The 27,830-nt window shown below is 31.4% G+C and overlaps 1 protein-coding gene across 7 annotated transcripts; it reads right to left on the bottom strand.

The window, feature by feature from the left end:
- Positions 1–375: 375 nt before the first annotated feature.
- Positions 376–27,550, bottom strand: LOC143184510 (uncharacterized). Of its 7 annotated transcripts, none has more exons than XM_076386800.1 (8): positions 27,420–27,550; positions 16,462–16,485; positions 15,640–15,982; positions 14,822–15,139; positions 13,752–13,971; positions 12,981–13,235; positions 12,492–12,548; positions 376–1,543 (listed from the first exon to the last, which is right to left on the bottom strand). In XM_076386800.1, the coding sequence occupies exons 2-8, from the start codon at positions 16,480–16,482 to the stop codon at positions 1,528–1,530; spliced, it is 1,230 nt and encodes a 409-aa protein (XP_076242915.1). In that variant the 5' UTR covers positions 16,483–16,485; positions 27,420–27,550; the 3' UTR covers positions 376–1,527. The 7 variants fall into 7 exon arrangements, with proteins under 7 accessions (XP_076242915.1, XP_076242912.1, XP_076242918.1 ...); XM_076386797.1 differs by lacking the exon at positions 376–1,543 and adding an exon at positions 3,545–5,428; XM_076386803.1 differs by lacking the exon at positions 376–1,543 and adding an exon at positions 3,545–5,428 and having other exon boundaries at positions 12,981–13,115.
- Positions 27,551–27,830: the final 280 nt, after the last annotated feature.

The raw sequence follows: 27,830 nt of genomic DNA, 5'->3' as shown, positions 1-27,830 counted from the left end.
TTTCTTTATACGATTATAAATATTCTATAGTAAATACCAATTACAATCAAAATATCAGTAAGTTGTATAAGGAACTATATTAAAATTAATATAATAGAATTAAAATTATGAAATTTTATGTTTTTCTTAGCTGAAATACGATACCTTGGAAACTGATCGAAGCTTAGAACTTAATCATTAACTTTCAAGGATTATAGGTCTTTTAGGAAATCCGAAGTATATTTTTTTCTCCATTAGGTGCGGGTAAGACAGATATTTAACAGTATATATATCATCTCCTACAATAGATGGTTGAAATAAATATGGAGCTCATTATTTCGACTGAATAGGTAGGTTAAAGACATCAGAATAATTTATAAAGAAATACTGAGGTAATTGGAATTTAAATAGGTTTTTATTTATTTACAGATAAATGTTTTATACAATGCACGTATAAGTTAGAGTAAAAATAAGTTGGTATATCTTCCGTGCTTATTGTTCTTATATACCAAGTCTTTTTATTATAGGTACATGGTATCAAGAAGTTATTATGCCGCATTATACAAGTGCATTGTCAATCGTATCAATTGTATGCAGTTGGAAATGAATAGGAATAATTTGGAGCATCTTTTATTATGTGCAATTGATTAAATGAATTATATATTCGTTGGAGGACTAACAATATGTTTCAATTGAATGTATAAGTTTTCAAATTTATTCACATTTATTATACTCCAAGCACAAATTTGGGACAATTTCCAATAACTCATATTTAACAACATAAAGTTATAAGATTTGTAACTGATGTATTATATTCAAATGAATAATTTTTAAATGCTTTTGGTCAAAGATATTTTGTAACATCAGCGCTGTCCAACGGTAGAACCCCTCTCCTCTCTTGTCTGTTTGTTCTTCCAACCATTCCTTTGAGTTTCCTGGCAATGGGAACAAGAGTGAGAGAACTCAAAAAGCTCGTGAGCTCTCGTTTGGGCAGCACTGTGTTACATCATTGGAAATTAACAGACTTGGTGTTATTTCCATTCTAAAAACTGAAAATGTTGAATTCGATTTTCTTTTAATCTTTGAGTTGCCCCATGAACACAAAAAATGCATAATTCAAAATTAATTTCTATTGTACCACCTCTCCCGTTTTTTGTTGAATTAATAGTCAAAGTTGATTGTTAAAAATTGTTTATGTATAGAGATTATGTTTTAAAGGGTTTATATAATCAAATGATTTATCTTTACGTTAAGTGCTTAATGTCGGTTTTTAGTTAGAATTATTTCTGTTTCCTTTGACTAGCAGAGTTTAAACCAACCCACTTGAAATACATTTTCGATGTATCCGTTTAATGGAATTAACCTTCTACTTTGATATTGTAGCTGCAATTAAAATCTCTGTTTGATGTCCTCCGTTTCTGCTCCTTGAAGCGCTGTTGATAATACCTTCCTTGATCGATTAAATCCATCGACCTGAGTAGGGACTTCTTGGTACTATTAGTACTCAAACTTCCAACATGAGTTCATCTCATTCTGTCCGGTGTGTCCTCAACCCGCTTGTAATCTATTAAAAAAATTGTATTATTTGGTGCATAGTGTACATCGGAAGCTTAAAGTACGTATGAACATATACATTATAAGATCTTAAACAATGTGAAATTTTATGCTTGAATATATCACTAGTTCACGTAGGAAAATAATTCGCATCAATTTGGTTCTAATTCCACCCCGTTACATGCCAAAAACTTTTATTATGATTTGGAAAACTGGTTTCCCTTAATATTTACCAATATATATAATCAATGCGCCAGCAATTTAAAATAGACTTTATCAAAAATTGTACGAAAACTGAAAATAATTACCGCACACTTAAAAGATGAGTAGTTGACTTACTTTTCTTACAAAATTGTATGCTTCAATGTAGTTATTGATAATTTTAATATTATAGTGTATTCTTTATGTTGGCATAACTACAGTAGATTTTCGTTACATGTTCATCGTCAGGAACTAACGATAAACATGTAATGAATAAAAGTTTGGCAAACATATAATGAGAATTTGTGACTTTAAGAAATGTTCTGATTCTTTAGAATATGTCCTTCTCAAATCGTAAAATTTGTATTAGTTTCGATCAGGACTGGACCCGTCTTATGTTTCATTTAAATTAATCACGTCTTACTTGAATTCACGTCTTTTGAATGAAAATAGATTAAATACAAGAATTAATTTGATAAGAAGCAATGAATAAGCAAAATAACGTCGAAGAAGATTAATAATACAGAGTTAAGATACGCTATTCTAAGACAAAGGAAGTTGAAAGAACCGTATCTTCACTTAAAACGACATTTCAAGTCAAATAAAATAAAAGGTTCATATTGGCAAGGTGATTGAATTCAAGTAACTTGACTAACTTAAACGAGATCTTACGTTTTTGTCTGATAACTTGTTTAAAGATATAATGAAGTAATAATTAATGTTTATATTATTGCTTCCACAGGACTAAAGTTTTGTGATATAGAACTGAAGCTCATGAAACAAATAAAACGGCGCTATCATAAAATAATATGCTCGCAAAATGCTAGGATTCATCACAAATAAGGAACATTGCTTCTTAAGAGATGGAATTAGAACAGACGCGTGTTAAATGCTAGAAGCGATCGCTATCGCAGCATCTTCGCAACGGCGTTTTTACAATCGACGTCTATAAAGTTTTTTCATTATCAGTGTTCGCAATAATCGACACAATGCGCGGTAAGCGCATTCTGTTTTTTTCATAATATATTTTTTATCTGCTTGAACGAGCAAGGAGTAAAGGGCGCACGCGTTGAACATACCTTTCTGTTTAAATTCAAAGCATCGCCAGCTTTGAGCGCAAACGCAATTTGTAGCACGGTATCTGCATATCGAAGCTTGCATTATTCACCAGAGTGTCGCATCTACGGGCCACGACGCATAGGAAAGCGACTTGATATCGTTTCTTCAACAATTTCACATGTCGACGCCACCAGGATTATAGTTGTGCCGAGCTTTACGCGGTTCGTCGAACAATTCACGGTTACGCTGTCTGAGTACAAGTTATGTATATACCAGCATACTTTAAATGACGTTTTGCATTTTACTGTTAATACTATATACTCTATAAGAATAGATAAATATTTTCAATCTTCAGTACAATAGTAAATAAATATACTTTACTCATTTATTTTCAATATCGTTAAGCTATTAATGAAAGCATGATCGAAGTTAGCATATTTGTAATACTCAAATGCACTATCTAGTCATTGTTTTAATATTTTTGTTTACAGAACTTTAAAAACAGAAAAAGATGGAAATAGTGTTTTATTTCTATCAAATTTCTGGTAGCTGAAAGACTCAAGAAGTCATTTTTAAGAAGTAGATTTTTATGAAACTTTTTTTAATAATAGTGATATATTGACTACTCTTAACAAAAGTACTAAAAGTGATTTGTAAAATGTTCATATCCAGTAGCGTTAGCCGTTGCTTCCAGCGGCTTGATTTTAGTAAGTTGGTTGCGACGCATGGTCTTATGATGCGAGAAAAAGAATTTTCTTTGTTTTTTTTGTTTTCTTTGTTTTTTTTTTAATATCTTTCCATTTGCATTAAAACCAAAGCCATACATTAAAGGGGTTAATGTCTTTCAAATTGAATTTTTTTTACAGTAAAATCAGAACAAACATTGAAGTATTTACTAGTACATTAACGTAGTTGTTCAAACATGATCATCAAATGTACATATCTTAGATTTTTTCATGAGATACATATTTCAATCGACTTTTTCATCGAGCCGCTGAAGGCAGTAGTTAATGCTACTAAATATAAGCAATTCTGAAATTGATTTTACTTTTTTTAAAAATTAGAACCTATGGACGAGGAAATCAATAGGAATAGTTTTACAGTATACTCCGTTACTACAGAAAAAATTCATAGTCTGAATGATACATCTGATGACATCTTGTAGATTTCTTTATGAATTTTCACCTGATGAATTCAAAAAGGTCAAGGAAATGGATACATATTTGAAACATCTTTAAATGCAACAGAATTGAAATTTTAATCCAAAATTTCAGCTATACTTTGTTCTTCATGAAAAAATGTTTTAAGTTACATTACTTTATTAAATTTAGTAAAAGAAAGTGTAGATAAAAGAAAACAATATTTAGAAAAAATTGAAGAGAGAAAATATTTTTATTATCATATACAGCCCATGAATATTACTCAAAATATAATTGGTGTTTGATCTCACTGATTTTATAGTCTCAGAGGCATGACAGAAAAATGAAAAGAAAAGAATATTGAAATGCAAAACGTCACGCAAATAATTATTACGTATACCACATTTGGATGCACGCTGATTATATCAGATTGGTTCGCTGTAGATGAATAGATGGTAGATCACGATCGAGTAAATCGTATTTTCACCTGATCTTGCAATTTGAAGTTTCATCTTCAATGATTATTCTTTTACATAATGATTAATCAGCATCGCGTGTTTAAACGAAAAGATATATTAGCAGTTTCATGCTTGGAAAGTATAAATAAAAAACATGAGTACTTAAAGTAAAGATAAAGAGACCTCCTGAATCACGTGTATTTAAGTAAAAGTTCAATGGTAAATCGAAGGCAAAAAGATTGTAATAAAGTGAATATACTTTGAAACGTATAATTAAGTATTCCTTTAAATTTTATTTTTCATTCCGTCAAGGTACATTGATAACTTCTGCAAACATGTTTCTTTGCTTTATTAATGAACATTTAAAACAGTATTGAAGTTCGTACGTGTAAAAAAAAGATTATACAGCATTTTTTTGTTCAATAGCCTAAGTCACCAACTTGTTGATCTAAATGTCAAACTTACAGAGAAAATTATTTATTCTAACATATATACTTATTCTGTGGCTTAATAGATAAAAAGATTAATTCAACCCACACCTTGAAAAGCAGGGGCTGATACCACTACGAAAGAAAAAACATAGGAAATACATATCAAAGGGAGAAAAAGAAAACTACGAACACAAATTGCGCAAACAGAATACCTACTATCTGCTGGAAAAATTAACGATATATAAAATTGATTGATATTACAATTTTCATAAAGAAATCGATTTTTTTGTGACTTTTTCCCCAAAAGAGTTTACAGTTATGTTTCATTATTGATTATATTTTTTACTCATTGATACTTCTTATTCTTACCGTACCTTAAGTTAGTGTTAAACATTAGATCTATCATATCTATCATTATACATAGTATTGTATGTAATGGTATGGACTCTGTATGTCGAACGCAGTGCAGTTCCTAGGTATTCGATTCCGTAAGCGAACAACCACCACTAAAGAGGCATTTTTTAAGGGAGCCTTTCGCATGCGCTTAGTATTTGCTTTAGTACGCTTTTAGTACCTCGGTGGCATCGCGTCTGCCGGACCTGGGAAGCTAAAAGGTCAAAAAATGAAAAAATCGCAGTATTAATCTCCTTCATCGCCTTGCGGCGGAACAAGTTGGAAAGTATAAGATGCAACACTCGTATGCGCAAATCTATTCGACGGAGAATTCCGACGATTTTCTTGTCGCTAGAATAACTGTGCACAACCGGAAACCTGATTTTTAGGTTCCCAATCTCGCAACGCATATAACACACATTTGCCGAATGAGACAACTTCCAGACCTGGATAAAAAAATCTTTAAAGCACTTGTTCTTGCAGTAATTCTTTTTTTCTTGATTGAATAGAATTCTCCCCCATAGAATTAAAAGATATCAATACATTTTTAGAAATCTTTTAAACCCTTGTGTAACAGCTAAATACAGTGTACATATTTTCCATATATACTGAAAATTTCAAAGATTGTGAGTATGGTTTGATAGATGATAACAGAAGGGGAACAAAGATACACTTCCTTGTTCATGATCGGCAAAATAAAAAGTCGTTTCATTTAGTTAAAAAATTTCTTAAGGAAAAAGTAATTTTAAAAACATTCAATGTTCTGCAAATTCCTATTTAAATGAGAAATAAATTCTTATGGAATTTGTACTTATACAAATTTTACTCTACTGACAAGAAATGTAAGCTAATTTTTAAACAAAATTTTATTTAATTATAAAACTGAAGATAATAATAGGATTTAGTTAAGAATTTCTACCAAGCGTTAACTTTTTGAAATAATAAATATTTTAGGTAATACAAGATGATCTCGCTTGGAGACTCAAAGACTGTAAGAATTTGTCGATTTTCAGTTAGGAAGCGCATAATAGCATTGTGGACCTCTTAGGTCACAATAAAGTCCCGCTATGATGTTTTCATACCGACATTGTCTCTGAGTCTCCTAATCAGAGGATCACCCTGTATGTATATATTCATGTATAGATTAAACAGTGACATTATAAAACCGAACTTTTAAAATTAAGCAAGTACATACTTCAGAACAAAAATAATACAGATACTATTGTCGCAGATAATTAAATCGGTAAGACAATTAATCCTTCTAAATAAACATTTATCTTCATCCATGAAGCTTATGTATTTCGATCTACTCTGAAGTACAGTGATGTGCAAAATTGCATCCAAAGGGCCAAGCCGAATAAGGTCAAAAGTGCTCCAAAACCAAATTCGACTTGCCATGAGTCATTCGGTACATTATCACAAAAAATTAGTTTGTGCCAATTTTCAACCCTCTATCTCAATCTGGGGGGTAGTAATGGGGGTAAATAGAGAATCACATTTTCCTGAATGCAAAAGCAATGAACATTGCACGAAACACTTGTCTTTTAAAGAATATACAAGAATTCGACGCGAATTTTGACGCGAAAGAAACGACGAAAACATTGATTTTTGATATTTTTATCTATGGTACATCAAACCGAAAAATCCGAAAAAAAATCAAGGATACTAGTAATAACAATTTGTATTTACTGTAAAAATATGATTGTAGTTCCGCGATTGCTTCAATGCGAAATCCGTGTTTTCTGGCATTTTTTGCCTTTTTCTATTTTTCACGACTTTAATTATCGATTTAAAAATTTCGGAAAGTTCCACAACATGTATCTTGGTGTTTGAAAAATCTTTGATTTTTTTGTCGAATTTTTTATTCAATAAGGTACGAGTCGTTTAAAAAAAAGCAAAAAAAAGCCCGTGATTTTCTATTCATCCCCATTGCTACCCCCCAGGTTGAGATAGAGGGTTGAAAATTGGCACAAACTAATTTTTTGTGACAAGCTACCGAATGACTCATTGCAAGTCGAATTTGGTTTTGGGTCACTTTTGCCCGCCTTATTCGGTTACGCCCCTTTCAGGAAAAATATTTTTTATTAGTCAAATAAATTACAATAATAATATTTAAAAAAGAAAAAAAAAGTGTTAATAATAGTTTCATCATAATTTAGGGAAGCTTATATTATTTTGCAACATTTATAATCGATTAATTTTTGGCTGCCATAATAAAAATTCATAGAATCAATTTTGTACCGAAGCGAACCGGTCAGGATGCAAATTAAAATCATTTAGTATACGCCACAAAAATGTTTTTCTACAATGGTTATCTGTTTAAAGCGGGAATGCTCTCGACCTGTAGAAGTTATACGAAATATTCGTTACAACAAAACCAATTTCACATATCAGATCATAAAATATCAAATGTGTGTTGAGTCAGTCCAGTCCACTGTTGTACGATTGTGTAAAAAACACTGTAAAAATAGTTTAACTTCAACTAGAGGACGACTAATAAGAGCTGTAACGTGTCAAGATGAACGAAGAATTGTTCCTTACATTACAAGCCGTGAAGTAGAATCGGCAACTATGGCTGCTGGACTGTTATCAAGAGATAAACAGATTAAAGTAAGTGGACAGTGAGAAGAGCACTTGAAAATGTAAATTTTAATGTTAAATAACAGAAAAGAAAATTTGGTCTGACGAAACAAAAACTAATAGAATATTATCTGACGGATGTTCTTGGGCATGGATTCGCAAAGAAGAACCACTTCGTCCATGTCATATTATGTAAACGTTAAATCACGGAGGTGGGTCCCTGATGTTTTGTAAATGGTATGGTAAATGGGTCCATTACATAAAATCGATGGAATTAAGAACTAATATACGTATAAAGACATTTTAAAGAAACGTTTGCCAAATTGTTTACGTATTATGCTGTTCGCCGAAGAGGAAATCGTTTTTCAACATGATTGAAATCCTAACCATACAAAACATTGTGTTGCAGAACTGATTCTATGAATTTTTATTATTGCAGCCAAAAATTAATAGATTATAAGTGTTGCAAAATAATAGAAGTTTCTCTAAATTACAATGAAACTATTATTAATATTGATTTTTTTTTTATTATGATTTACTTTACTAATGAAAAATATTTTTCCTGGAAATTTGTATGATTGGTTCAATTTTGTTCCTCGCTGTATATGTAGGTATACAGGGTGTCCTAGTAAAAATGACCACCTTGATCGTCTTTTAAACTGTAAGAGTAATAGACAAGTTTTTTAAATAAAAATTGTTTAATAGCAAAGGAGTCATCATATGGTGATGTCCACTCTTTTTGTAAGTGAAGTCGCTGAAGATATGTGACGGTTACTTATGTTTCTTTAAATGGCATCCTACATTTTTCTGTTTAGTATCTGATAATAGCTCTCAAGACGAATACAAATACCTATAACTCAAGGCCAGTCAAGATCATGTAAAACAGATTATAAATAGTAGGTAAACTCATTTTCTTTAGATGTAATGTTCGAAATGTCGTCCATTGGTATTAATACAAAGCTGTACACGTGTTGTTAGTGATGCAACTGCTCCAAGACACGTTTGGAGATACATTTACACTTACCTCTTATGGAAAACATTGATGGACATGTTGTACAAGCACAACCATGATTTATTATACCATGTGTTATTTCGAATGTTACATCTAAAGAAAGTAAGTTTATTTACTATTCATAATATCTCTTGCATGATTTTGATTGGCCCTGTGTTATTGTACTTGTATTCGTTTTGAGAACTATTATCAAATATAGGATGCCATTTAGAAAAACAGAAGTGACCTTCACATATCTTCAGCGACTCCATTTAAAAATATTTTTTTAAAAAAATTTTCTATTACCCTTACAGTTTAAAAGATAATTAAGATGGTAATTTTTACTGAGACACCCTGTATAAATGACATCCAAAATGAGACTGCCTATACAAATTTTATGTATACAATGAAAATCTCATCAGCTTAAATATGCTGGATCTATTATCTGGATGCCTTTTCATCGAGGAATAGGTGGCAATAAAAAGATGAACATTAAAGTTAAATCTGTATTTTCACACAATAAAATTGTAGTTTCAATCCTATATTAATATTTTACTAACCATTTAAAATTTATTTTAAAAGAAAGTAACAACTTGAGGGGAATTTTTAAGAGTGGACACGATTTGGATTCATTAATTCAGAAAACTGGTAGAAAAACTGGTCAATCTGAAAAGGCTCTGCTGTATTTTATTAGACGTATCAATTATGAAGGAGAATAACAGAGCAGACTTACAGTTTGATTATTATTCCAGTAGTTCAGGTACTATTTTCAGGTATTAGAATGAAACTTACATTATAGTATCTGGCTGAGCTAAGGCGTTATACTCCTTATATATAAATAAGTATAACTGTATAACTGTAATTATTGCAGTTAATATGTAACTGAATAACTGTAATTATTGCAGGTGTCAATTTGACTACTAAAATATAGGATACAGACAAAAAGAGTTTAAAACATAAGTAAAAAAATAAAACACAACAATTTTGAGGAAAAAAAGAGTTATAAAATATCTGTAACACAGGAGATATCCCAAAATAAATGAATATTACCAGCATGAAATATAATATTTGGTATGGGAGTTACTAATATTCAAATACATAAATTTTGGTATTAAACTTTCTTTTATCAGCCATTGTTAACTGAACACTTTACAAACTTTGAAATGGACTTTCTCTTAAGAATTATAAACTGCAGTAAGAAATATTTAAAAATTTGAACGTTTATATTTTAAATTCTAAAATCTATTTAACAAAAAGATTAAAGAAGTATTCATTTATTTTTTATATGAATCTGCTATGTTGACTTGCACCAAATTAGTAATCGGCTAATTATGTCCTTTCGTAGTATTCCAAAGAATATCCATATCAGACAAATATTTAAAACTAAAAAACTGAAGAACCGTAAATACATATATTTCCAAGAACATTAAAATAATATTATCACTTTTAAACTTCTTTCAACTTAAAACATAAAGTAAATCATTTTTTAATAAGATTACATATTCAAGATACTTTTGTTTAGGTAACTAGAAGATCTACCTTTGTGAATTTTTAGTGTACAATACTCCAATATTAACACTGACAAGGAAAAAAACTAACAACTGATTATGTCCAGATCTGCCAAGTTGTCACATACTTAAAACCATTTCTCATTATATTCGAGCGTTTCTCGCCTTTTATCGCAAAAAACCGTGGAAAAACAATTGGAACGGTTGCCAATGTTTGCGATCCACGATGTGCTACAACATTCGAAAATAAAATTTCCCAATAACTGTCGAAACTTTTCTACTTAGCTACCTGTTCGATTGCAATCTTTATCACGGACGCAAGAAAAATATCGCACCGCAATCATCGGCTTCTAATGTCACGCGCTCCCTTCCACGAACCTCTTGGAATACGATACGCATTTTCTTCAAGCGCGACTTCGTTTCAACAATGAAATTACGGGTGATAATTGACACGGATGGCACGCATATATCTCCGAAATATATATGTGCTAGCCAGCGGCGCAGTGTGTCGTAACGCATTACGGTTTCTTGGGCATCTACTAAACTATCGCCCAATTAATCGCAATCATCTGGAACTCTGTAGACGCTAAATTCGCGGACCTCTACCGCAGAGTACACAAGAGAAGAGAGGTAGTATTTTGTAAAAGATTTTGCTATATTTACTAGAAAAGAGAATTATATCTTCTCCTGCATATTGAAGTATAACAATTCCACTACTTTAATTTATCCTGAAAGGAAATATGATTCTAACTCTTTTTTGACTTTATTTACATTTTTATAGTAAGAAAGAAAATAGAAACTTGGGTGAATAATGTAAATTCTAATATACTTGAAGAATCATTGTATCAGTAATTGCAAAAAAGATCTAACAGGAAGACAGATCAATCTCTCAGATTTGCATTGATCTTATATTAGTAGAACTACAAATCCTATATCACTGAGAGCAAATTAATTTTAACCTGATAGTACCATAAAAGCTCTGACTATTTGTACATGTTGTACATATTGTACAAGTCAAGATATGCAAGAAAACAATATTAAGTCTCACAGGTGTTTACTGATTTAAAAGCATAATGATTCCTATGTATTTAGAATGAATAATGCATATTCATTTGTTTACTTTGAATTTGGTTCAGTTTACACTTAATCAATGGATACAACCTAAGACCGGTTGAGTCTGTCTTCACATAGGACTGTAAAGGGTTAATATTGTCTTTTGCAAATTTCAGCTAGTTTTGTAATTTTTAAACATTCTATATATTGATTAATAAGTGGCAGTCTTCAGAAGTTGTACTTTCAAATTGTAGTACAAATTAAGTTTTAGTTATACTGTAAAGCACAAACTTTAAATTAATGTTTAAAGAATTCAATGAGATTCGTTAAAAGAAGTCTTCATTTCTGATAAATTTTAGTTTAGACTTATATGTCACTCATAACAGACACCATTATACATTGATTTATCTGGTTAAAAAACTAAAGGACACTGTTAAATGATAAATAAGTAAAAATATGAAATTCGAAGAAAATCCAACTTATAATTTCTTCGTAAAAGAACTCCGAAATTTGACCTATTTTTTAAGGAGTTCAAATATTAAATTTAAACATTTGAAACATATTTTTAAATTTCAATCATAATATTTCTGATATTTTCTGATACTGATTCTTTTGATCGTGGAAGCTATATTTCTAATAAAAATTGAATTATGTCGAGTACTGTACTCTTGAACTATTTCTTTATTTAATATAGGAAAGGTAACTTAATAATGAAATAAAAGCAGAAACAATTCAGTTGTAACAATGAACTACCTCTGTTCTCTTTTACACTCAAAATATTCGTAAAGTCGCAGGATATTTTCGTTTCTACGATGACAGCAATTAATTGCATATCGTTGCACACAACAATATACGCTTTCCATAATTAGGAAATGTGTTCACCGTCGCGCTAAGTGTCACACCTTATACTTTTACAGAAAATTTTCATCCTATTTCGATCCGCTAAAAGACATGAGGACACTGAGACCAGTGTTTAACCGAATAAAATACATTGCGCAAAAAGAGCGTGGTCGCATATCAACGAACACAATCACTCGCACAAATTAATATCGCTATCCAACGCTGTGTAATAAGTGTCACTTTGAAAAACGCAGCGGCGTGAAAAGTGTAATATGTTAAGAAAAGATAAAAAAAATAGAACTTACCGTCCACCACCACGCGGGGGACCATAAGCATCTGGTCTGTCGTATCCTTCAGTATAACTATAACAAAAATTGTGTAACCTTTTTATATTGTTTATTTAAATTTTGCTATATAATACATTAAAATAATATACTATATATATTATAGAAAATTACAAGATGAAGAGAAATACAGAATGCACATAATATATAAGAAAATATAAAACACATAAAGTAAAGTAGATGCTATAATATTTAAAGTGTAAAACAAAACTACAATTTCTTTCCATTTTTCACGTTATACTAAGAAAAATAGGTGAACCTGTCGATGTGCGACGCCCTCACCGATTTTGACGACCCTCAAATGTGTTATAAAGGACAACATTCTGAACATTTTCCTATACACATACTAGGCGGTCGGCTTTAGTTTCCAAAATATTCGCGAAAAACCATTGGGCAGGAGGTTCGCGGGCATGGAAAAGGGACATAGATATATATATATGTGTGTCTTACCCTCCACCGACAGGCGGATATCCACCACTGGGGACGGCACTGCCAGGTCTTCTACTAAACATGTCTGCTTGTGGTCCAGGACCAGTGCTGTAACTAGGTGCCCCAGTGCTGTAGCTAGGTCCAGTGCTCATTGGCCTGTTAAATGGAGGCATATCATTAACAGGGGGACCATCCCTCCTGTCATAGGCCATCGAAGCTCCCTGACTTACCCCCCCGGGCCCACCCATCATATCCCCAGGCCCGCCCGGATAACCCCTGTCATACACAATTGGAATATGTTAACTTATTTTCACTCTATCCTGGATAATACATTAAAATGTTGCTCAGGCATAATTAATTAAACTTGCGATACACTTATAAACATTAAATTAATATAAGCATCACAGGTTAGAATAAAAATAAAGTTTCAATTCATAATTATTGTGCTTGAACTGTTGGAAACTGCAAAAGGTTCATTCCTTCGTAATACAAATGTCTTCTAACAGTAACCTAGCATTTGTATCATATAGTTACATTTAAAAAATTCTTTCATAGTATGTATTGAATATCAGAAATTATTTTTAAATGAATTAGCGTATTTTCAAAATTTATTTATATTCGTTAATTTAAAATTTCAATATCTAAGTTAATATTTTAAGCGAAACCGTTAAATAACTTTACTGAAATGTATTAGTAAAAGGAATTAATAATGCGAAATGTTTTTGATAAGGTCAAATTAAATCATTAAAATTAAATCTAAAACTTGCAAGCATATAAAAGAGGTTACTTTACCAATGGCTTTCATCATATCCTACATCTGTGTACCCTGTTCCATACCCGGTAGTGGCAACGGCGCCACCACCGTTCCTCATTGGTCCAGTTGCACTTCGATCATAATCATTTCTAGCTGTATAATCAACTGTACGGTTTGCACCAAAATTGTCAGTACGTCCATAATCCATAGGACCTGGTGCACCACGATTAAAATCTCCAGTCATACCACCTCCAACTACTGCAAACAATATATATTTCTCTATTAGACTAAATTATATTTGTAACTGTGGCCTGACTAATGTCCTCTATTTACATTATCTATTTACCAAAATTATTTTGAAATAGCTAAGTGAAATATTATAAACAAGTATATGACACTTTAAGTTCAATGTTGTCTAGAACGACAAAACAAATTATACAGTATTCAGGGATGGGATAAAATCTGCTGCTCACAAAGCATAAAGAGAACTTTTCGAATGGAGTGGAGATATCTAGCAATCACTGATTGGTGGAGAAATTCCCATCTCATTTGAAGAATTTCCTCCCTGCCTTGTGACGTCATCGAACAGCAGTTTTCATACCATCACTGTACATGCAGTATTCATGATATTAACACTTGTACATTAGGAAGTTAATAGTGGATGCTTTTTATCTTAAAATGTAAGTCTCTGAGTATGAAAGAGTGCAATCATACTTCTTTTATACCCTGTAGAACATTACTTTTGGTTTATTATAATAAACAATAATAATGATGCACTTAAGCTCTACCACAGTATTGTAAGAGAAGAGTGTAATATTTTTTTAATCATGAAATAGGAGAAACAAAATTGCTTTGTTTGACACTTTTAAAGTCAATTTTGGTACCTATCTAGAACACTCAAGCAAATAAATCCATAATGCTATAATATATCATTGCAACATTTTCTTCTTAAAACGAAGATTAAAAACTATTGACAGTTTGATTGCAGAACAGTTATACTTTCTTATAGTATTACTAACTTCTTTGTAGAGAACAATATTTGCATATAAAGAGTTAATAACGAATATTGTATAACTTGATTAAGAGAAACAAATACAATTGTAATTACCGTAATCTGTTCTAGCTCCAAAATCTGCAGCGCGGCTGTAGTCAGCAGTTCGACCGTAATCGGCAGTTCCAGTTGGTCCATATCCTCCAACAGCTCCAGTTGCTGGTCCATATCCTCCTCCCATTCCAGGCGCTGTAGAAGTGTAACCCATCGCCGCGCCTCCCACGTTTTGGCCATATGCTCCACGATCAGTGTATCCGGTGCCGAAGTCTGCCCCACGTCCACTAAAGTCTCCAGCGCCACGATTGTAATCGGTGTACCCCGTTGCGACGCCACCTGCAGCAGATCCATCGTAACCAACGAGTTGGATCGGAAGAACTGTAAAGCATGCCGAGATATCCAGTTGATTTTTTAGTCTGCATTAAAAACATATACTTATTTATTATTTGTTCTAATTCTCTCATTGCAAATCTGCTTTATGTTACATCATTTGTACTAAAACTAGACTGCATATTTCTTTTTAAATAATTGAAGAAATGAAATATAGGTATTATTTTACCTTCTAAATATTATAACGTGTTTTTATTTTATGATACTTATGTGTATCTTACATATTATGTATCTTCTTAATTTTTTTACATACTTAAATTTCTTACAAATGTAGTTTTAATATAGTTTATAAAAAGCTAAATGTACTTAATTGGAGTAGTTGACAAAACAAACTTTGGTGTAAAATAAAGCAGTAACATCTAATAAAAAATTCTACATGAAATAATAATACATCTTATAACATCTGTAGAATCTAATGAGAAGATTGTATGGTACGAGTTTGCAATGAGAGAACGGTATTATTAAGATCAAGTGTTATAAATACTGACCTCTTCTATCATTGTAAGGTCCAGGACGAGCGTCTCTACCACCGTCTCGTCCTCCTCTACCACCTCTCATTGGTCCACCTCTTCTGTCTCCATCCCTGCGTCCTCCTCCAGCGCCGCGTGACTTGCCAGTTGACTGTTCCACATTGATTGTCGCCCCTTTGAAGTTGGAATTGTGGAGAGCCTTGATTGCTGCCGCTGCATCTTCCTCGCGTGCCATGTGGACAAACCCATACCGATTCATGACATCGCATTCCGTTACTTCACCAAAACGCAAAAATAATTGTCGCAACTCATCGTTGCGACAATTTTCTGGTAACCGACCCACAAATATTTTTGTTTTCCTCTGTAAAATTGAAATATTCAATTAATAATGGTTCTCTATTTTACATACATATTACATGTATGTACATATATACATATACAAACATAATACAAATTAAAAAAAGAATATTTATCTGTACCTCTAAAATCGACCATACTCTTGTTTGTCAAAAATATGGTGTCTGTTTGAGAATTTATCTTGCTCAAAGTATTCATTATTATTACAAAGATCACAATCTTATGATAATGTAATGTTATTGAGCTTGTTAATTATAGTCACTTAATATTAATATGTATTGTTAATAAAAATAGTTCTATTTACAACATTTATGTATATATATAAAAAAAAATAGAAAAACATTACATACCTACAAATTATGTGGCTCAACTTATATGAATATTTTATTTTAAACAAAGATATGTTATATATGATAAATAAATGATGAAATTATTGATTATATGATAATAAAGAATACTATCTACTATTAGCCTTGTTCTTACCGGTTGATTGGATGAAACCATTTTCTGAAAATAAAAGAAAGTATTATTAATTAATATGTTATACTTGTATCATTTTACATTACAAACATTTGATTTAGAAAATAACATTCAGAATATCATTACAAATGATAAAAATATACTTTCAATAAGTATATTAAGTATAACATAATTACTTAAAGCATTGAAAAATGATTGATCAGATGAATATTATTCCAAAAGAATGTATAATATATAATTTGAATATTTAATAGGATTATTATAAAAATTGTTATCTTCAGTTTCTAAATAAAATTAATCATCGTTGTTATATCTTCTTATTACATATTGAAGACTGTGAAGATTTGTGAAAATAAATCAGAGACAGGGCGTAAACAATGTACATTGACATATTTTAAAGGCTAATAAGGGATTTCAACTTATATTTCTTTTTTCAAATTTTTAAAATCGTACTCAACATTAAAACATCTCATTTATTTAAAACTATTACAGAAAGCGGTTTAAAAAAAAATTTTTCTAAATTGAAACAATTGTTTTTTTTAGTACTTTTACGTGATCCCTATAACTACCCAAAAGCATATTCTCGTACACTGAGTGGTTCAAGAGTTATATTTTTTTGAAAAAATTTAGCACTATACTTTACGCATCTGTAAAATCAATAATTTTCAAAATTTTGAAAAATCCTTCGACATACGTCTGAATATCACTCAAGATTACAACATATCCAAAGTTGAACAAAATCAGAGATGTTACTCCAGAAAGTGTCCGATTTCCCGTGGAATGATCCCAAAGTGATCCATTTTATTCTACTTTTCTCGACTGTAATTTGCTTTATATTATTGATACGAAATTTGATATATTATTAATTTGAACCAAAAGTTCACAATAGCAAAATCAACCACAACACAAAAGAATTAACTGATCAATGTAGTGAAAAGCAATTGAAAAAATATGTTTCTATCATGGCTAAAGTTTATGGGCAATAGAAATGAATTTCCTCCATTAGTAATGATTGTCGACAATACAAAATTTTTTAGTCATAACTAACAATTTGGAACAAATTACAAAAATTGGTATTTTGTAATCATGTCTTTTACAAAATTTTGCTTTAAATTTTATCATTATTATTCTGAATTTAAATAATACAGATCGTTTTATTAATGACTTTTTTTCATAAAGATGTTTAAGGTTACTGTTATTTTTAATCCCTACTTGAAGCTCAAAGAATGAAATAATCTAAGTGAAAATAAACAAGCAAAAGTATCATATCTTTATGGTTCTCAATGTTGGTCTACTTTCATAGGATTTACTTTATTTCATAGAGCCCAAATATTAATTAAGATATTGTGTACAATATATTATGTTCATATAAGTATTAAGATTTATTATTAATAGCTTTTTCAAACGCATAAATATCACATTATACTGTGTTGTTGTTCAGAAATATGTATTTCTATAGTGAACTTGCAGATTAGTCACACCACCGCAGATTTCGATGATCTTTGAAGTGCAGATATACTATAAACGGCGAGATTTTGAACAACTTTTTTCTACACGCGCGCGCGCGCGCACGCACACAACACACACAAGACGGTTGGCCTTAGTTTTAAAACTATAAGCAAAAATCGGAATCGATGATGGTATGAATAAGTTGACCCAGTAGACAAGTCCAATAAAAGGTCTCCGAAGCGACCCAACTCCTTTATAAGGATCCGGTGGAAAAAGATAACACATACTGAACTATCCTCGAAATATAAAATGCAAGATTGTTAGTTTTAGGTTATCTTTGTTCATTGGGTTAACTCAGGCTTCGGAATTAACTGCTCTTTTCGGCCGATTTTCGAAGGCGACGCCTCCTTTCTCCCTCGCATGTCACTTCTCTCCGCGGCGGCCCTAGTGCTCGGAAGGCCTCAAACGCGTGCCACAAGAATCGCGCGTCAGGGGATACCACTGACAAAACAAAAACGCATCAACAATAGTACCTCATGGGTGATGTGGAAATCTATGGATATAAGTGACGTCGCCCAAATGCGCTACGCGCGATTTTTGTGGCACGCACCTGAAGCCTTCCGAGCACTAAGGCCGCCGCGGAGAGAAGTGACGTGCGAGGGAGAAAGGAGGCGTCGCCTTCGAAAATCGGCCGAAAAGAGCAGTTAATTCCGAAGCCTGAGTTAACTTATTCCACTAACAAGAGAAGATCGCAAGGTGTAAATTTCCGATTTTTATGAAACTTGCCAGGATTGTAGAGTAGTCGAAAACATTTGCCACGTACTTTTTTATCGGCTCTAATAAAAACAACGTAATTACACTATATTTTAATACATTTTAATACATACTTTTAAACAAATTGATATTTTTAAAAACTGTTTACATTTGTTGTTCAAAAATACGCAATTGTCCCATTTACACCATTTTGCCACACGCAATAGTTTTCGAGATATTAAGCAAAATATATTTTTCACCCCCAACTTTGGGGGTGGTTTTAACCTTCTTAACATGAATTAGAGCTGATAACAAAAAATACGTGTCGAATATTTTCGGCTACTCTATAATCCTGCCAAATTTCATAAAAATCGGAGATTTATACCTCACGATGTTCCCTTGTAAGTAAAGGTTTCGAAAACAATGGTTAAGTTCGATAGTTAAAGCTAAATAGTCCATCTCTTATAATATTGGTTTGTCGGGCCCGTGCTATATTTGTAGAAACAGCAGAAAAACAATCGTTGCGTCGTTGCATAGTGACGCTACGCTGTCATGGATGCGTGCATAGGTGTAATAAGAATTCAATGGTAGTAGTAGCAAGTTTTTTACAAATATCTCAGTAACTAAGGCCAACCGTCTATTATATGTACAGGAAAAAGTTCTTCAGACTGATGAACTTAAGAATATACTCAAAGATCATCGAATTCGGTGGTGATGTGACTAATCTGCAGGATCACCATTTTTATATTTATTTCCAAGACAATTTTTGTTTTTTATGTGTATTTTTAGTTTTGTAAGCAAGTATGCTTTAAATCAATATTCGATTACATATTTGGGTAAATGCTGGCCTGAAAAATCACTGTATATTTATTGAAACAAGTATTTTTAATTTGTTTAAGCTATCATAATAAGGCAAAGAGATGATTTAACTATGTCTTAACTATTTCTGTTATGTAATCGACATAGTAATTAGGTTTGATATTTTAATGTTGCTTTTCTTTAGCGTTCAAGGGATGCAGTGGTACTTGATTATTAATAATACTGAAAAAATGTAACAACGTTGAATAAATATATTTAGATTAAAGGAGACATTAACTTAGCTGATGTGTGCAATCTGTATTATTTATAATTTTATAGTTTTTCCAAGCAAACATAATAATAAGATTTCTAGAAAAAAGGGAATAGGAGTTTCCCCTTTTGCTTCTTTCTTTATACACGGTGTAATACAATATATGTAACGAAATCCAATACAAAATGTCTTTATGTCCATTTTATGCTAAACTCAAAACCAGAGAATTTTGTGATTTTAGATGTATACTAAATGACAGCAATAGAGTAAGAAAGTCTTAATACATTTTGTTGTATATCTTACGGTTCAACTTTGATAAAACTTAAAAAATTTGAGATCTATTTCCTACAAATATTTCAGATTTTTAAAGTTTTATAAAAGTGAAACCATAAATTATACAACAAAGTATATTAAAAAACATTTTTGCTCTGTTTCTGTTTTTCAATACATCTGCAAAATTAGAGAATTCTATTCCTCTGATTATTAGTTTAGCATATATATATGTTAATTTTAACGCATTATTACTATAAAATAAAGGCAGATCGGACATTATCATAGGACATCGAACACCTTGTGTTCCATTTAAGCTGCCCTATCACTCTTTAAAATATTACAACGTATATTGGTCACATCCTCTACATTTGGGAAAATCCTCGGTAATTGTCTGTTATAAAGGCGCCATCTCCGATTTTGATAATTTTCTAATATATTACAAAGGGCATTATTTTTAATAATTTTTTCATTTGAAAAAATTTACGCACGGTTTTAATTTTCTATTGTTACTATTGCAGTGACTTCTGCCTCTACGTGCACGTCCGCAACAGCGTATACATCAGTCCAATGCCACCGCTTATCTATTGTTTCTATGAACACGTCGCAGCAACCGGCAGGCAAGCTTATATAACGAGTAAACTAAAAGATTAAACTTGGCTAATTTCAATATTGAATTTCAACGAAATACTCATTCCACATTTTCCATGATGTTTTGGTACATGTTAATATTTGCACAACAAGAAAAGCAAGACGGATCAGAGTTAGCTTGGGGAGAGAGCTCCCAGAGCCTCAGAGAAGCAGAACTCCCGGAACCTCAGAGGCAGTGTCCCTCCACCGCACACGCTTCGAAATTTTGAACTTCACCAAAGGCAATGTGTTTGGTGAGTGCACGTATAAACAGAGTACAATGCAGTAAGAGCAATAGTTTTTTGCAAATACTTCGAAAATTAAAGCTGCCCGTAATTTTTTTCAAAAGAAAGATTTATTCAATACAACGCCCTTCATAACATATTTGAAAATCATCAAAATCGAAGGTATAACCTTACAACAGATAATTACCCAAGTTACTTCTATTTACCAAATAATTAGTTAAAGATACCTACAATCTTTAACTTTCTGCATTTAGGATACATTTAAAATAGTTAGAAAACTAACAAATATTGATGCATAGTACAATACTTGATGAAATATTTAATACCTACGATAATATTTAATTTATGATTATGTTAAGTAATTGTCGTTTTGGATATTTTTCAAATAAAACAATGATACAGTAGTTCCACTTTGTGTTAATTTAGATTTACATTGTTTCTACCTATAATACAATATTTACTCAAACAGTCAATGTCTTCACAATGAAAACTTCCAATTACTAGGGAATTACTAAAAATATCTAAAAAATACTACAATTATAATGTTCCCTTAGATATTTATAAGTATTCGTATAAAAAGTTTTGACTGTATTTAACATATATAATAAAAGTTCATAAAAGTATTTTAAATGTTTTTCTTTTATTCTAAAAAAATAAGGAAAAAGTTTGAATAAAAAAATAGTAGAAGAATATTATTGCCACTTGTAAATTAGATGAAACAAATAATATAATGTACATAATGTAATTCCATCTAATGAAGAAGTTTCATTAATTGATTTGCTAGATTTCTTAGTTTTCCATTCATACAAAGCCCATTTCTATGCCTATAGCTATCACTAGCTTAATATTTATTCAAATACGCACTGTTGAAAGCAAAAATATTTAACATGTTAAACTTTAGAAAAGTTTTCAAACAATTCTTTGGAAATTGAAGCTTTGCTAATATGTGACCAATGCAGTATAAAATGGAAGACTGAATATTAATCATCAGTAGCTGATATATAATTTAAAAAAAATGTGTAATAAAATTTTATTAGTAAACGTCCCAGTGTTATCACAGTTTTCGTATACGATTCATTGACAAAAATTAAGTCAAATATTATACTTTTATTCAAAATCCCAAAGTGTTGTTAACTTTTCAATAATTTGAAAAAATGATTGAACCGTTTGAAAACATTACATTTGATAATTGCTTGCAAGAAATAAAAAGGCATAATCGAATAAGAGAATACAAATTTCCCTAAACTAAATTCGACCTACGATAAACCATTTGATAGCTTGCAACAGAAAAACAAATTGTGGTAAGTTCCTATAGCCCCTGTTAAGCTAATTTTTTTATATTGATTCTATACATGTTTTTCAACTCCTAATTGTATGACTGGTTTTTTTACTATTTACGATTTAAATTAAGAATTAAGAAATTTACAAAAATCCTTAATGTGTTTCGATATTTGAAATGTTTCTGATATTTCTCCAAAATTTGTCGTGCAATAGGTTAGAAGAAATTGTGCGAAAATGTGATTCTCTATTTTTGCTCTTTATTACTTCCCAAATTGAGGTATGGACAGAGTTGAAGGTGACACAAATTGTTTTTTTATCATAAACGGTAAAACGGTTTATCACGAGTCGAGTTTGATTCAAAGTTATTTTTTATTCTCTTATTCCACTATGTCCTTTACATTGTTATAATGCTTATACTACAGTGCTGTCCCGATGAAAGCTCACGTTTCAGGTTCGATGAAAGCAAATTTCTACCCCCTTCACTTTCATTGTAGTTTGTTGCATCTTAGGCAAAAGTCTGAAGAGGCGCGAAATAGTCTCTAGCTATAATCTATGAAACAATGTTAAGACTTTAAGGTGTAAATTTTAGAGCATATATCTGAAAGCAGCACGAACTACTAGTGGAAGTGTAACAAGAGTGTAGAAAGAAATAGACTGTAAGTATGTCCTCTCTCTTTCCCTCTGCATAGGACTGACTGATGCTTTTTTGTCCTTAGTTACTTCAGGAACGTAACATGCATAGCTAGCACCTTCCTTCATAGCACACATCGCGATCGCGATACATACTTGGCGATAGTTTTACATGAATTTACTCGTATGATATTGAATTGTAACGAATAAATGTTTTAATTGTTAAAATAAAGCAATGTTGATATTTTTGCTAACTAGTGTATTTATTTGCCCTACCTATTCTACAAATACTTCATATAAACATCTAACAAAATCATCGTTTCATGTGTATATATACAAAGAATTCTTCCACTACATTATTTTCTAGTTATGACAGTTACTTCTCTGATTATAAATATCGACATCGGTACTAGAAAAACATTTTACAATTAATTTTTTTACCATACTTGCATAATTAAAGCACAAAATTTTAATTAAGAACTTATTTTAACTTGACTTCCATACCTTCTTCAAACTTTCATTCTGTTATGTGTTACAGAAACGATTGTTATAATCATGCTTTTCTTAGATATATTTTTAATGAAGTAACACGTTTTATCTAAATAATACAAAAAATTTGATTATTGAAAAAATTGTATGCACAGGGATCTTAGGGATCTTTATCCGCCCTGATATTAGAAAGAGAGAGGATATACTTACTTACAGTCTATCTTTTTCTAGAAACTCGTTACACTTTCAACAGTAGTCCGTGTGCGTCCAGGTATACATGATGCTCTAAGCTTTAGAATCTAAGGTGTAAACTGACCCAAAATACGTATGGTAAGATCTATAGATATACCATTGAAAAATTCTTGTCAAAACAAATCAATTTATGTCATTTTTAATGCCAAAATCAGGTAGAATCATCAAGAAACATGGTTTTTAAAACTGGCGATTTTGCGGTTCTGAACAAAAGAAATCGCTAATAAAATCTCAGGATCCAAGGATCAACGATCAAGGAAAATTTAAGAGGTGTAAGCGATAGTCTAGTCTAGCAAATTTGGTCGTTAAATATCTATATCCCTTGACTTTCGTTCCAGGTTCGAATTGAGCCCACACTTTTGTCTACGCTCTTTTCATAAAGTTGGAAAATTTTTAATTTTCGCCCAGTCCTAGAATGGAGGTTAGGAGGCATATAACGACCCAACCTGCTAAAGTATTGTTTACATCCCTTCAATTTTTCTCGATAATCGAGCTTCAAACCTCTGGGTTAGATGGGATTTTACTATCGATTTCATTTGATCAAAACCACAAGATTCCAAATTTTGAAATCATTTTTCGCAGTGTTTCCCATCTGATTTTAGAGTTAAGAATGGTATAAATTGATTCATTTCGACGAATCTTTTTTATAATATATAGGTCTTACTACAATCTCTTTGAATAAGTTCACATTTTAGAGACTTATCATCATCCTGTGATTTATGTTCACTTTTGCTCACGTTTGAGTTTTATGATATGAAATCTATTTATAACATAAAATCTTAAACTTGACCAAAAGTGGACATATAACGTTTGTTTATTAAGTCATTGATCTGGTCTTGCATCCTGGCCACAGCTCGGGACCGAATCTGGTAAATTTGCAAAAGTGGATTTGTACCAGGGATATTGTCTGGACGTGAAATAAATAGAGACATAGAATGAAACGCTGATATATAATAGTTTCGGTTACATTTGTTTATACTAGATAGGCATCGCCAGAACTTCGCTTGCGAAGGCAATCCCGAGAAGTGGTGGAGATAGCGACGGCCAAACTTGCAAAGCAAAATTCTGGCCAGAATGCAAGATACATGCTATATTATTTATGATGTAAGCACAGTTTACCCCTCAAGCTGTGTGTTTATATTGTAATGTTCTTGCTAAACGAAAATGTATGAATGTTGTTTACTTAGATTTCAACTATACATGTAATTAAAAATGTTACATACAGGGTAGCCCAGTAACCATGATACAACCGGAAAGTGGATGATTCTAAATAAAAAAAATTAGGTTGAAAATGTAAAAGAAAAATTGTTTGGTTTCCAGAAAATCGATTTTAAACATTTTCCAGGTTCAAGTACATTTCACTATTTTAGTTGAATAGATCTCGACACAAATCATATGTAATTTACAAATAACGTTAATATCATATGAAATGTATTGCTAATCAGTCTTTGCTTACTGCTCGTTTAGAATGAATTTGCAAATGAAAATCTAACATGCAATTTTTAAGATTTGTTTTATTAAAGCAAAAATGATTCAAAATGCTGCTTACAGTGCTGCATACACAACTGTGTTCTTTAAATTAAACTATTATGCGCACAATTATTATCTCTAATAAAGCGAGTAGGTTATCGCGTAAAAACTTCAAATACTTTTGGAAGAAACGAGATTCTACAATTTTATCTCCAATTATTTCAGACTTTCTCAAAAGTCAGTCTCTACAACAGCACTGTTCAAATGAGATCTGGGGTTCTCTCGTGCTCGTTCTTATCGGCAGGGAAATCACGCAACACGAAGTACCACCATTATAGATCAGTATTTCTGCTTTCAAGAAAGCTGAAACATTACATTAGGCGTCATTGAACATTACTGAAAGACGAATTAGATGTCCCACTACTGGATAGCGTTGGTCTGCAATAATATATCTGAATCTCTTTTTACACAGTGGATCTGTACAGTGTAAAAATTGATTTACAAGTTGTAATTTGCCACTTTATAACTTGCAAATAAATTTTATATAAGTTTCTTTACGTGATTTTTGTACACAGTATAGATCCACTATGTAAAGAGAAATCCGTGTGTACTTGGATTTTTATGACTACCAATGAATATTGTCTATGTAGGAAATTCCGTCACATGTAAAATACGCTTCATCGGACAAAATACGCGATAAAACGTGAACCATCGTGGTATTGTTCGAGCAACTAGTGGCAGAAAGCCATTCGCGGAGTAAAATCATGAGGAAATTACACTTTTGGTGTGTGATAAGGATGGATTTCATTTTATCATGCAATGTTTGTGATGAACTGTCGATTTACTAATACGATACAATAAAGGAAGGTTCCTCGAACTTATTCAAGAAGTATACAACGCACTTTCAACGATCTCTTTTTCTATATCCTCGCGAATTCGTAATTGCAAAATAACCAAAAGAAGTCTCATTTCATGAGAGTTCGTTCTCTTGGAATCATGTGTTCATCGGGAGACACCAATATGAATATCGTTTTATAGATATTCAAATTGCTAGTTAAAAGCTGAAATACAGTAAGGCAAATCATGGAACTGTATTGCGAAAATACAAAGTCGTGTCAACATAATTGTACACAAAGGAAAAAAAAGATAGTGGTCAGTACTGAGAATCGTTCAACTACAACACGGTGAAATGCACGTGTATCTAAAGAATATAAATATTTAAAGTCAGCTTTCTCCAAAAACAAAATTTTCACTCATATGAAAAAAATTTTATTTTACATTTCTTCTTATTTTTTTATGTAGAATTACACGCCCTTTCATATATATAATGATTATTAGGATACCCTTATTTATGCAATTATTTTATATACTGAAATAATAAATTTTATGTGCTAATTTCTATATATTGTTATTATTTCTATTTAAAATTTACTACTAAAAAATATTTTGTAAAATAATTTGTAATCTTATTAACAGAATTTGAACAAAGTTGGATTAATTTCATGTTGTAAAGAAATTGTTTTTCTTTTGTTAAGTATATTGTTAATGAACTCAAGACTTATAAACGCTCAATTTTACACAATTATAGAACTGTAAATGAATTAAAACTAAAAGCATCCTAAGCAACCATTGAGAAACAAATCAGACACATGTGAAATTCTTATACTGTGTTGAAACTTTGTATTTTTCAGATAAATGATTGAAGAGAAATATAACATTGGAAATGTGTATTTTCTCAAAATTTCTTGGAATAAAGAAACTATACATTTCATGAACATTGCCCAGAGACTCGAGCATTAATGAAAACAAAATATTTACAAAATAAAGATAATAAAGTAATTGAAATGGCTCATTACTTTAAAATTCTATTTTCTATTTCTACTTAAAACAAATTTACTCAAGCATGATTATTAAGCACACAACTTCGTCCATTTCTTGTTATCTAAGAAATACTTTAAATAAGACAATATATTAAGTTCCTAATTACGAAAAATATTAATAATTTCACGATATTACTACATTAGACCTGAAAAAATTACAGATTAATAATGTACATGTATTAGAAAGAAATAAAGATGTCTAAAACATTTGCACCATTTCGTTCCGACCGAACGTTAACGACGCTTGCATTCTTTTCAAGGCCATGGAAGTTATATTCCTCTATCAGTTAAAAACAAAATTTTCTCCTCTAATCCCATACAATTATTATCAATGTGTAAAAAATAATCCATTCTCGATCGAAGTTCGAAGAACAAAAATTATAATACGAGGAAAATATCGGAAAGGGATATGCAAAAACAACCGGCCCTTGGCGTGCCCTGGTAACTGACGATATGTGACTCTCTTCGAGATTGGGATTGAATATTTCGCTTAGCTTTCTTAACCCGATATACAATTTAGTTCGAAATTATGTTGCTACTTACATGTGGCTGCGACGTTTTGGCGAAATGAAATTAAATTAAAAGAGACAAAACTTTCGTGACGCTAAGAGCGAAACGAGAAACGAAATGGCGTCAATGATTTCCACCTTGAACACTTTTGACGCAAAGCAATAAGTTGTGAGCTGGTATTGCCACTCTTGGTTCGTTTAACGACAAAGTTCCTAGATTCACTTGCATTCAAGGCAGGTTTGCATGAATAGGAGTTTTGCGATGCCTAATCTAGTGATTAAATTCTATAATAATTCTGTAACAGATTGTCGTTTAATTTTCTAAATTAAAACATTAAAATCTGTAAAGGTTATCATATTGTTTACTAAGGAATTTAACCAAACTATTGCTACTGAATTATTATTTTGTATTAAGTACTATATTTTTAGAACTAAAAATTCCTAG

The sequence above is a fragment of the Calliopsis andreniformis genome, chromosome 10 (genome assembly GCF_051401765.1).
Source record: "Calliopsis andreniformis isolate RMS-2024a chromosome 10, iyCalAndr_principal, whole genome shotgun sequence".
Taxonomy (NCBI): Eukaryota; Metazoa; Arthropoda; class Insecta; order Hymenoptera; family Andrenidae; genus Calliopsis; species Calliopsis andreniformis.
This window is presented reverse-complemented; position numbering and strand designations above follow the sequence as displayed.

Bases quoted from the DNA above. Each gene is read 5' to 3' on its own strand.
- LOC143184510 (XM_076386797.1), bottom strand. From the start codon at position 16,482: ATGGTTTCATCCAATCAACCG. The intron at 15,140-15,639 runs GTCAGTATTTAT...CATGCTTTACAG, and splicing joins ACCTTACAATGATAGAAGAG to TTCTTCCGATCCAACTCGTT. The intron at 5,429-12,491 runs GTAAGTTCTATT...TTGACCTTTTAG, and splicing joins CCCCCGCGTGGTGGTGGACG to CTTCCCAGGTCCGGCAGACG.